The following is an 11582-nucleotide window of genomic DNA, read 5'->3' as shown; positions in this document are numbered from 1 at the left end:
ATAAGACAAATGTAATGGTTTACCAATTGATGAGAGCTGGATTCTTTATGGATTTGATGACTTTCTAATGGAATATAAATGTGTACCACTATTATCGGATGTCTTTTTTCAAAAGCCGGCTGTGATTTAATGGAACTAATGACTGCAGATTTGTTGGATTTGCATCAGATGTAATCCTGCAGGTTAAGGTACAAAACCCCCCCCCCCCCCCCAAAAAAAAAAAAAATAAAATAAAATAAATAAATAACAATAATATTAATTGAAGCTCAAGCTACTTACAGACAAATACAACTACTCAAAACTAAATTAAATATGGGAACACGATTCATTGACATTGCGTTACTAGTGGGTTTTATTTCTACTAAAGGAAGATGTATAATTCACCGGTTTAAATGAACATGTTTTTTTTGTTTTAAATCACAGAACCAGCTTGTTCACAAACTGACATGATGAAGCGATACTACTACAGTCTTCTGAATGGGTGTGTCTCATTGCATGTAGCTGTCAACTTCATGCATACCAGAATGTCTATTTATATGCAGGGTAACAATCTGTTTAAGTCTCTTGAATTTTTTTAGAAAAAAAAAATGTACAAAATGTAGAATTGTAGAAAATGTAGCTAATTTTATTGGCACTCTAAAATAAAAAGTATTTGGTTGTAAAAGTTACAATGATGACAATACGGAGATGACAATTATAATGTAAATATATTTATTTAATGTATCAAATATGTTTATTTAATGTAGCATTAAATAAACTAATACTGCTCAAATAAACCAACAGCTCTTACACACGTTACAAGACAAAAGTTTGAAAGCAACACTTGGGAAACAGCAAACACTAATATGCTTGTTTCTGAAAAATAAGTGATTAAACGGTTTGACTTATTTGAGAGAGAATCGGTGACTCAACAGGCCATGCCATACCTTGTCGTCCAGCATGTGGCATTGTATCGTATTGGTTGTTGGTAAAATGTAGTAAGAAATCATTTTTGCTTCCATATTTTTGCCCAGTCATGTATAAACAAAGGTACAACCAATTATCTTTAATTGCGCTCCATTTTTTCACAGTATCCTAAAAATCATCAAATAGTTTTCAAGAATAATTAGCAAAATATTATACTGAATTCAAATGACCAATAGTTTGTATACAACAAATATTCCATAAAATCCATTCTTCCAGAATGTTTGTTGGTTATATAATAATAAATATCTAAAAACATTTTAAAATACGTTAATGATCAGTGATTAATTTTTTTAGTTATGTCTCTGTACTCCAAATTTAAACGAGACAATGATTATGACGTATAATATATAATGAAACTATGTTTTAAATTCTATAATGCTTAATACACAATCCTCTACACAGACCTCTACTGTGGAGGGATCGTAAATAAGAAGACTCTATTTAGATATCGTATCCTTGATGATGCTGTCTCAAGCCTGTTAATGCAAAACTAATGAAGATATTATGTTCTTCAAGCTGACACTCATTGTTTCATTTCACATCCAGCATGTTAGAGTACAGAGGCAAAACCACCAACAATACATCACCATTTAATTGCTTACAGACTGCACTGGATGTGACAAATTAGCAGTGCATTCAGTAAACATACATAATTATTACATGACAAAATAAATAGTTAATATTGAAATAAATACACCAACATGACTGACCTTATTGAGCTCAAGTATCATTTAAAAATAAATAAATAATAAGTTCAAACATTTAACAAATATGATGCAACTACATTCACTGACTTTCTTTGCTATGCTCTGTATGTTTTGGAGCTACACAGACCCATAGACATGTTCTACAATCTTTAAATCAATGTTCATAATTTCCTTCAAGTTGTCCTTCGGAGACATTTGATGCTTTGGATACTACAGCATTCCTCTTCAGCACTGACAGGATGTCTCCAGGTGGTAACCATCATGTCCAATGACCCTTTGATTTGCGACTCTAGTATAAAATACAACAAACGACTATGAATAATTAATCGAGACCAGAAAGATTTCTAAGGAAAAGAAAGCTTTCAGTGTTGTATTTTGGATGTATAAATAAGAATAAAAGAACATATTAGACTTACTTTGCTTTTTCTTTATTACTCTGCAGTGGCTGAAGTCTGATCTTCTCGTCCATACAACTGTCTGCCTTTTTTTGACATCTGTAAGAGTAAATTGAAATTAACATTGTTTTAGCCAAATATACTGATGTAGACTGTAGAAGAGGTGCACGTGTTTGGCAAAAGCACTAACCTTAAGGCTAGTAAAATGCCAATGACGGTGAGACATATTAAGGACAGAATCACTGCCATTACAGCCAGAGCTGTGGTGTGACTTTTGCCTTCAGCATCTCTGCCAACAGGCAGGATGAACAGGTGGCAGCGGTCGCCTGAGTATCCTGCATTACATCTGCAAATACATACAACCTCATGCATGACTAATAACACAGATCCGTAATGCAGCATTTTACTCTTTGACAAGTAAACATATACCTTAAACTGCTCACTTAAATGAACTATGCATGACTTACGTGCAAGAGGTGCGATTTAGGTCCGCCAGGTACTGGCAAATTCCATGAACGCAATAATTTCTGTATTTTTTCCTCATGCAGGGGTTCTTCTTCCTAACCCTAGCCTTCTCTTGACCTTTCACTGTAGTCATTGAGGAATCTTTAGGCTTTGTGGAAAATGCAACTACAGATAAAAGAAAAGAAAGTAAACATTACATTATTTCTATTACTATTTTATGCTGATCAGGGTTGTGGTGGATCAGGGGCCCTTGGTGTAAGGGAATACACCCTGGATGGGATGCCACCATGTACACAGACACACACATTCACAAGGTACAATTGGGAAGATGGGAAGAAAAAACCCACAAACACAAGGAGAACAGACAGTAACCCAAGATCAGGATCAAACCCTGGATTATGGAGCTGTGAAGCAGAAATGCTACCTGCTGCAGCATCATGCTTCCCCACAAATAAACATTGTAATAGATAATAATAAAATCCAAAACTGAATAATATCCAAAAATAATAATAAAATCCAAAACTGGGGACACCTCAAATGACCAACATTTGGCTTATTACCAAAGTGAAGAAGGGTGTATCAAATACTTGGTAGTCATTTAAAGAATTTCCATTAAGGGCATTTGATGATGTCTACTTAAAGTAGGCTCTGTCATGTCGTCTTCATATATCACATATCACCCTTCCCTCTGGGTTAGCCGAACACAGATATAGTGCTTAATAGTGCTTTAATTATCAAAAACCAATCTTTAAAATCCAGACAAATCTGCATGATGGCTGCATTTTTTTTAAGATAAGCAAATTATACTACATTCAAACATACATCCAACTGGATGAATATAATTAAGTAAAAGGCTATTTCGATTTCTCTACATATATAATGTTATAACATGCATATGAAGGAAGTCAGGTGTTATCAGTTACATGTGAAAACACTGCATTGAGGTTCTTTGAAAAATATGAGACTACTTGTTTTAGTGGTCACTTTAGATAGATAGATAGATAGATAGATAGATAGATAGATAGATAGATAGATAGATAGATAGATAGATAGATAGATAGATAGATAGATAGATAGATAGATAGATAGAAATGTTGTTAGAATCGGAAGATTGGACGCTACCTCTGGGATAGTCCTCATATTCAACGGACATGTCGTCTTCATAACTTTCCAGAAGATCTTCGTCCGTTTTGGTTTGATTGTCTGTAGTGTGCACTTCAGCTGGAGGGTTCATACTCTCATCCTGGGATGTGCAGCCACTTAGCTGGAGAAAGACTGCAAGTAAATGTGACAGTTAACAGGTTTGTTGGGATCATCATGGAATGTTGATTGGACCATCTGGATAAAGAACCCCCCCCCCCCCCCTTCTTAAACAAAAATGCAGATTAAATGCTTTTCAGTTGGGTACTAAAGTTTAGGATAGGGTTAGATTTAATAGAATTAGGTGTTTCATGGCTTAATTGAATTTTCATTCATAATAATGGTACTGGATGTTTCTCAAGTATAGTATATAAGTCGAAATCGCGTGCGCGCGCGCTCTCGTGTGCGCGCGTCCAACCATGCAATAACAATAAACAATAATAATAATAATAATAATAATAATAATAATAATGAAGGACATTATATATGAGGAAAAATTCTATTCCATTTCTCATCATCTGAAGTCAATATAGACCTCTTAAAGACAAGACAAGACAAGACACCTTGTTTTCTATATAAAAGAAACAAATATCTGTAGTTGTTAAAAACACCCACCAACACAGTGAAGGAAAACAAGTCCCAGTCGAAAGGTGATCATATTCCAAAATGAATGTTGTATGCAGTTAGATGTCCACAGCTTGCTGACTGACCTGAGAGGAGCAGAAAGTGCTGTCAGTGTCAGTGAGTCCTGAGAGAGCAGTCAGTCCTGCACCGCCCCTGCTGTTATATATCCACACTGTACACTGTGCACTTCCTCCCTCCATGATTCACTGACACACCTGAGTAATCATTGCACATAAAAAAAAGAAAAAGGAAGAAAAAAAGAAGAAGAAAAAAAGAAAAAAGAAAGGGAGGAAGGAAGGAAGAAAGAAAATAAATAAATCACTGATGCTTCTGGACGCTTTAACAGTGTTAAAGGTTCTCAGAAGTAAAGGGCACAAAGCCAATTGTTAAAACCTGGGTTTTAGCCCAAACTATTTAACCCTTGATTCATCTCTCTGATTGCACATTTGCCAAATCAGCACCATTTAAAGGTATAATACTGAACAGTGGAACATGTTCAGAGCGCCACCTTGTGCTTGATGATAACAGTGATTGTCTACAGTCTAACCCACATTAGAAATGAGTACAGAATTAAATTTTCGCAATAATCATGGTGAACTGGGAATTTTACTTTATATATTTAAAAAAACAAAAACAAAAAAAACCACCAAAAAATAAACACTCATACCTTGTCTTAACTTTCTTGTTATTAGTAACCAAATCCCCAAAACAATACATTTCTGAAAAGTTCAAGGAGTTGATTATTTACATTACATGCTCAAAAGTGTGTGAACACCTGACCAACAATTGCCCCAGTTACCCTGAATCACACTGTCCCAAATGACTAAAGCATGTTACGTATATACGCATTATAAATATCCGATACATGATACTGGCAAAACTAAGTGAACACCTGACCATCACACCCATGTGCACTTGAACATCCAATTCCAGCATTTGTCTTTGTTTTGCTGTTACAATAACAGATCAACTCTTCTGGAAAGATGTTCCACTGTTTTGTAGTGTGGCTGTGGCAATTTGCTCATCAGATACAATAACATTAGTGAGATTGGGTCATGTTTTTGGACGAGAAGCGCAGACACACAGTCAGCTTTCTAGTGACGAGTGCGGTTGGGGTCACAGCTCGGTGCATCTCACTTAGGTTCTTCCACACCAACAACTTGACCCGATGTCCCAATGCACATGAATTTGTCCGAGATTAACAGCATTAATAGTTAACTATCATTTTGTTAATCAATATGTTAATCCCCTGTATTAATAAAGATATGTTAACCGTAACTTGGGACAAATACCAATAAGTTACTTTTAGAGAATATTACCCAAAGGTTATCCATTCAAGCACACAGTAAGGGCTGTGATATGCTTTAAAAAAAAGCAGTTCAGAACTAAATTAGTTGTACTGCGTGTTTCTGAATGTCATACCGCAGACAGTAATGTTATCAATATGTATCTTGAATTTTTGTTTATAATATAGGCTATTCTGTGTCAGGGATTAGTTTAGAATTGTTACAGATACACTGCATTTTACACTGAAATTTAGAACAACAATACAAAGAAGATCCAAAGAAATTGTAGTTGGCAATTCAGGTTGAAATGCGAAGATAATCCACACAATAACTCCACTGTTATAAAACAGATGATTTAGTTCATTACAGTGAGTCACACCCATGATAAGGAACCTAATGAGCACCCTTTTGTGGCTCATAGTCTAGTGTGTAAAGATAAATGATGTGTACAACTTTATGTAACTTTGTAGAAGATACACAGGCGTATCAAGCTGGTGCAGTAATGTTGTATTAGAATAAACACATTCATATAAAAATGACCTTTCTATCTTTGGACAAAGCAAACATAAGAACGTTACGGTGGAATAAACACTTAAATGCTTTGGTTAATTAGTTACGTAATTAAGACTGCCTTAAGAAAGCATCATGAGCAAATAATACTTAAAAGGAGAAACTCTGAACTGCAACCTTCAACAGCTGCTGTACAAAATACACAGACAGGGTTACAATCACAAACAAGTTTATTTGAGAAATCAGTGACAGACTATGGAAAAGTAAGACATGCCTACAACAACTTAAAGATTAAAAGATTTAAGTCCATATCAAATTTGGCCAAAAAAATATTATTCCAGTTTTTTGAATTCACAATCTTCACATTATAAAAACCCATAATCTAAAGCAGATATGTTGAAGGCATTCGACACCCTCTGTGCTAGACATTAATGAGAATATTTACAAGAATATACTTTGCTCAAGGGTTAGAGCACAGTCAGCATCAAGGCATGAACCTAACTGTAGGCTACTGTTTTGGTAGATTCACAATACAAGGACGGAGACACTGACTGCAGTGCGAACACTTGAAACATAAGGACCGAGCCTTTCCTCGCTCCTTACAAACAAACAAAATCTGTAACCACTCTGGCACTCTTCTTTTCCAAAAATGTCTCTGTTTGGCCCGGGCAGCTGTGTTGTGAAAGCCCTCACATGCCCCAGCCTCCACCCATGCTCATGCCACCGTTCATGCCCATGGAGCCACGACTGCCACCGTAATAACTGCTGTTCTGGTTACCTGATAGGAGACAAAAGCACACAAATGGAATGAAATGTCAATTGCTGGTTAAATCACACCTATGGAAAATATTTCAAGAGCGAGAATGACATTAAGGACTATTTAAAATAAAATAAAAATAAATAAATCCTAAATAATTCCACAAATTTTGCAAAGATTCGTAGCAGATCAAAGTATTTTTAACTTTGAACACAATATACTGATTCTCTTATTGATGGATTTGATTGTGTCGTACAATTTTATTGGCCGTTTAAAAGGATGTGTTTATTTAAAAGATCTTCACTTACCATAGTCATTGTATCCTCCCATACTGGATTGATTATTATAGCCTCCACCATAGCCTCCGCTCATATTCTGACTTCCATGGCCATAGGACGACTGATTACCTAAAACAAACAGAACCAAAAAAATGTAACACAAGCTTTAAATAGTCTTTCTAGTTAGAGCCACACCAATCATCTGTAAAAAGACTTACTCTATTAATGTACAAACTAATGATGCTGATAAAATACTGAGGTGTATCTAAACTACATAACTTACCCATGCTTCCCATGTGGCCTCCATATCCTCCGTTACTGCCCCGTTCTGTTGAGTTTAAGAAAAGTTCGACGTAACGGTGCTCTGGAGACGTAAAAAGAAAAAAAAGAAAAGAAAAGAAAAAAAGATAAACAAAACTGAAAAAGATTCAAATCCATTTCTATCCAAATCCAGTTCTATTTCTGCAGAACGTACGCATATTGGCCTTATCCTTGGACATGGCAGCCACGGCGTCCTCGTGTGTAGCAAATTCAACGTCGGCTTCTCCGGTTACACGCCCGTCTGGACCCACCTCGATGTGTACGCGCACGGGGTTCAGAGGAGAGAAGAACTGTGTGGGCCACAAAATAAATATAATCCAAGTACATTTTCTCTGTAATGAAAATAACTGTGCGTGCACACACACGTCCTTACAGTGTATATGTCGTTTTCTGAGGCACGATATGGCAGCCCTCTCATGTGGACGCAGTGGCCTGTTGTGCTTGAGAAGTTGGAACCACCATCACGGTAGTGTCCATCTGACATTCCTGGAAGAAAGAAAGCGTTAACATTCATTTGCATAAACTGGGAAGAATCGGTGCTAGAAACTAAACCACAGTACCTGTTTTATACGCACAGTGAATACTCACAATAAAACTTCAATGCAAGTGAGTCATGGACAAATTCCCGAAAACAAAAATAAATCGCACCTCCTCCATATCCTCCACGTCGAGTCCTGTCGAAGGAGCCTCCTCTGCTCATGCTGTTATAGCCACGGCCGCCCCCACTGGGCCTGTCGTAGGGGCCAGGTCTCTGCATGCTCATGCCTTTACGAGGAGGCTCGTAATGAGTGCGCACTTCAGCACGGCTGCTCTTGAAGATCTCAATGTACCTACGTGTCCAGAGAAAGGTGTTAGTGATGTGTTTAATACAAACTTAGGTTAATTAAAATCTGTAGGAATACACTGGCCCATTAGGCCGTGATCTGTCACAACTACTTCTTGCTGGTTGAGAACAAGTGAGAGTACAATAAGCCTTTGAGTACCACCTTTGCACACAACATCTCCAGATTTCAAGGAATGTATTGATCAAAAGAGCCATTGTGCAACCCTTCCGTTTCTTTCATCGTAGCCAAACAGAAACGGAAATCTGTTCATTTAATGCCCGGAGATTTAGATGCACATTTAAAGAAAACTGAGGTTTTGAGCCTAACATCCTTAAGAATCCAAAAATGTGTTTCCCCAAGCTAACATGGATGTGTTTTTATTCTCGCCTAAGATTTCTGTCTGCAAAGATCATGTTTGAGACTAAACAAAGAGGCTGTCGGATTAAAACAAGCAACTGACATCAAGGGCATTAAGCGTGTTATGTCTTTAAAATAAGTTACAATAGTCACAAGAGGACTAAATGTACAAAAGAAATAAATAAATAACAGACTTGAGAAATAAAACAGGTTTCAACGAACCATAACTCAAATGAGTTGAAGATATCCAAACAATAAACAAACAAACAAACAAATAAATAAATTCCGTAGACAAACAAAAAAGAAAGTATACAACCCATGATGTGGTGAAATTCCTCCTCTGGAGACGTGTGCATGTCCATGACACTTGCTTGGGTTAATTATGTATAGTGTTAAGACATTGTTGGCCAGCTTTCCAGGCACAGGTTAAGTCAAGACTCTGACTTACCTTCACAAAGGACACTTCAGTCATAAGCTTGGTTTAATCTGTGTCTGGCAAACAGGCATCATGACTGAAGTCAGTGCATTCCACAAGAAAAGCAGCTGAACCCGCCAACCATCCCCACCTGTGCCCTATTCTTTCCTTGTGTTTCTTTAGAGCCTTTTCAGCTATTTCCTGTGAAGCAAACTGCACGAAGGCCTCCCCCGTACTCCTCCACATGTAGTCCACCGGCAATGTTATCCCATTTGGCACGATTTCCAACCCTTCAACCCAAGGACAGATAACCCCAGCAGGGGACACATTAAATCACATGCCCATTCATACGGTTACTTACTTTTCATGTTTCTGACAAAATAATCAAATTCATAACAATGACAATATTAAACCATACACACTGACATCTCAATGCATTGAAATGATTAGATGGTTTTACCAGCTTCATCAGACAACCTAAAATTTTAATTGTCTTTGATTGATATCATGAATGTTTGTCCGGATCAAATGGCTGCCATCCGGAAAATAAAACTTAAGAATCGAGGAGTTAAAACATGCAAATGGTCATAAATGTTTCTATGCGACAGTTAAAATCAAACACTCTTAATTACCAACTTTAAGTATTCTGTCGTGTTCAGTGACGACAGCTGGACGTACCTGAGAAGAACTGTACGATCTCCTCCTTGCTACAACCGAAAGGCAGGCCACGAAGTCGCACTAGTCCGTCTCCTTCTGTCTCTGGACCGTTTGGACCGGTGTGCTTAAGAACCCAGTCCATCTCCACGTTATTGGATTTAAATACTGTTAGAACAGAAAAAGTTTCCTTAATGCAACAGGGTGGTTCTCAAAGTTAGCATTCAAAACAAGCGGCGGATCAAAAAACCTGAGCAATGAGGGCAAAATCTTCCAGTCGTGTAACAGGACAGGAAATTGCTATCCTACTTTTTCTATAGCACAACAGTACATACAATTTATTTATTTATTCTATTTGTATTTACGTGTGTAATTTTTATTTTTTTAATTCTCATCACATCTCATCTTATTTTTATTGTCTGTGTTTTGTGTGTCGTACTGGAAGAGTACGACACACCAATTCCATGTATGCAAAAGAACCCTTATCGATAAAGCTCCTTCTGATTCTGATTCTGTTCACAGCTACTTTCAGAAACTCGTGGTTTGCCTCAGAAGGTCTTAACTGCGACAGTAAACCTAAATGGTAATTCCTATCATTTACTGACAATTTACAAGCTGACCTCATACTTCAACTAACTTTTGTTGTATTAGCAGAAAACACTTCAAATACCAAAATTATGACATTCATAGTGTGGGCCAGATGCCCGAGGGACTTAGATTTATCTCATTTATACGACAGAACAATCGAGGATTAAGAGCCTGACACGAGAGCCCAATAGAGGCAGCTTGGTGATCCTGGGATTCAAACTCACAACCATCCGTGCACTAAACCAACACCAATAATCCACTCGCACCGAGGGAAATTACTGAACATTCCAAAGTATTTTTCTTGAATTTCTGATGGAGAAACTCAGGCTTATAGCACATAAAAGCTCAATTCATCAAAAATGTTTTACCTCACGAGTAGGGCATGGATATTGGACTTGCATTTGACTGATTCGGTGTTTTAATTAAAAATAAAAACAGGCAAAGAAACTTCCAGCAAGTCTACCTTCGACATATCGGTGTCCCATGGTTTCTCTGTCTTTTTTAAGAGCAATCTTCAGGTCATCTTCTGACTCCAACTCCACAAACGCCTCTCCACTCGGTCTGCCTTCTCGGGTGTAGGTGAAGTGGATGCTAGTTCCATTATTAGCGACTTTGCAATCTGAAAAGGTTTTTTGTTAAACACCAATTAAATAAAACAGACTAAGAGTCAAAAGATGTGTACTAATATTACACGGTTATTTACATTATATTCTTACCAGAAAAGAACCTAGCGACTTCATCCACAGAGCAGGACCAGGGCAGACCCCGAACTCTCACCACAAATCCCTCATCTTCAGCCATGATAAGCACAACTTTGTCATCAAACACAAAGCACACGAACATTCACGACACAACAATAAACCATTTTCTACAACCGCATCAAATTAAGAATGGTTATAACTAAAACAACAAGCTAAAAAGCTCGGAAATGCTAACGAAGCTAACAAACAGAACAAAGGCCAAAAAAGCAAAATGGCGCCTAACAGTAAACAAAAGCCAGGCCACAAAATAAATAAATAAAACAAAAACAACCAACACATAGTATCTTTAAAACGTAGGCTGGCTCATTAACGTGTATAAACATATATAAGACTTCCACAAAGCATGAAACGATGATAAAAAAAATAAAAATACCTTGCTCGTAATTATTCAGCGTGCTCTACTTCCACTCAGACACCACTTCCGGTTAGAGCAACTGTTCTTCTTCTACTACGCCTTATTTGAATCGAGAACGAGTCGACTCTGAACCAAATCGAGACGCGTATATTATTGTGCTGAAAAAAAATTACTAGCAT

At 37.2% G+C, this 11582-nt stretch overlaps 2 protein-coding genes across 2 annotated transcripts; both read right to left on the bottom strand.

The window, feature by feature from the left end:
- Positions 1–1030: 1030 nt before the first annotated feature.
- Positions 1031–4465, bottom strand: hbegfb (heparin-binding EGF-like growth factor b). Its single transcript, XM_027149273.2, has 6 exons — positions 4289–4465; positions 3656–3808; positions 2536–2698; positions 2259–2414; positions 2090–2167; positions 1031–1962 (listed from the first exon to the last, which is right to left on the bottom strand). Exons 1-6 carry the CDS (start codon positions 4329–4331, stop codon positions 1899–1901), a joined length of 657 nt encoding a protein of 218 aa, XP_027005074.1. The 5' UTR covers positions 4332–4465; the 3' UTR covers positions 1031–1898.
- A 1840-nt stretch (positions 4466–6305) lies between these two features.
- On the bottom strand, positions 6306–11546 carry hnrnph1l (heterogeneous nuclear ribonucleoprotein H1, like). Its single transcript, XM_027156427.2, has 11 exons — positions 11422–11546; positions 11004–11099; positions 10751–10906; positions 9724–9867; positions 9197–9335; positions 8098–8279; positions 7823–7935; positions 7604–7739; positions 7412–7492; positions 7159–7257; positions 6306–6871 (listed from the first exon to the last, which is right to left on the bottom strand). Exons 2-11 carry the CDS (start codon positions 11086–11088, stop codon positions 6783–6785), a joined length of 1224 nt encoding a protein of 407 aa, XP_027012228.1. The 5' UTR covers positions 11089–11099; positions 11422–11546; the 3' UTR covers positions 6306–6782.
- Positions 11547–11582: the final 36 nt, after the last annotated feature.

This window comes from Tachysurus fulvidraco, chromosome 21 (assembly GCF_022655615.1).
Source record: "Tachysurus fulvidraco isolate hzauxx_2018 chromosome 21, HZAU_PFXX_2.0, whole genome shotgun sequence".
NCBI classification, from domain to species: Eukaryota; Metazoa; Chordata; class Actinopteri; order Siluriformes; family Bagridae; genus Tachysurus; species Tachysurus fulvidraco.
The sequence above is the reverse complement of the archived record's forward strand: the minus strand, read 5'-3'. Positions and strand labels throughout refer to the sequence as shown.

What these genes read in the sequence shown, in the direction of transcription:
- hnrnph1l (XM_027156427.2), bottom strand. Translation starts at nt 11,088, where the DNA reads ATGGCTGAAGATGAGGGATTTGTGGTGAGAGTTCGGGGTCTGCCCTGG. An exon ending in AAGGAAAGAATAGGGCACAG is followed by an intron (nt 8,280 to 9,196) that starts GTGGGGATGGTT and finishes CTGGACACGTAG; the next exon opens with GTACATTGAGATCTTCAAGA. An exon ending in GGGAGGATACAATGACTATG is followed by an intron (nt 6,872 to 7,158) that starts GTAAGTGAAGAT and finishes GTCTCCTATCAG; the next exon opens with GTAACCAGAACAGCAGTTAT.
- hbegfb (XM_027149273.2), bottom strand. Translation starts at nt 4,331, where the DNA reads ATGATCACCTTTCGACTGGGACTTGTTTTCCTTCACTGTGTTG. An exon ending in TGTTTTCCTTCACTGTGTTG is followed by an intron (nt 3,809 to 4,288) that starts GTGGGTGTTTTT and finishes ATTTACTTGCAG; the next exon opens with TCTTTCTCCAGCTAAGTGGC. An exon ending in GGCATTTTACTAGCCTTAAG is followed by an intron (nt 2,168 to 2,258) that starts GTTAGTGCTTTT and finishes TTACTCTTACAG; the next exon opens with ATGTCAAAAAAAGGCAGACA.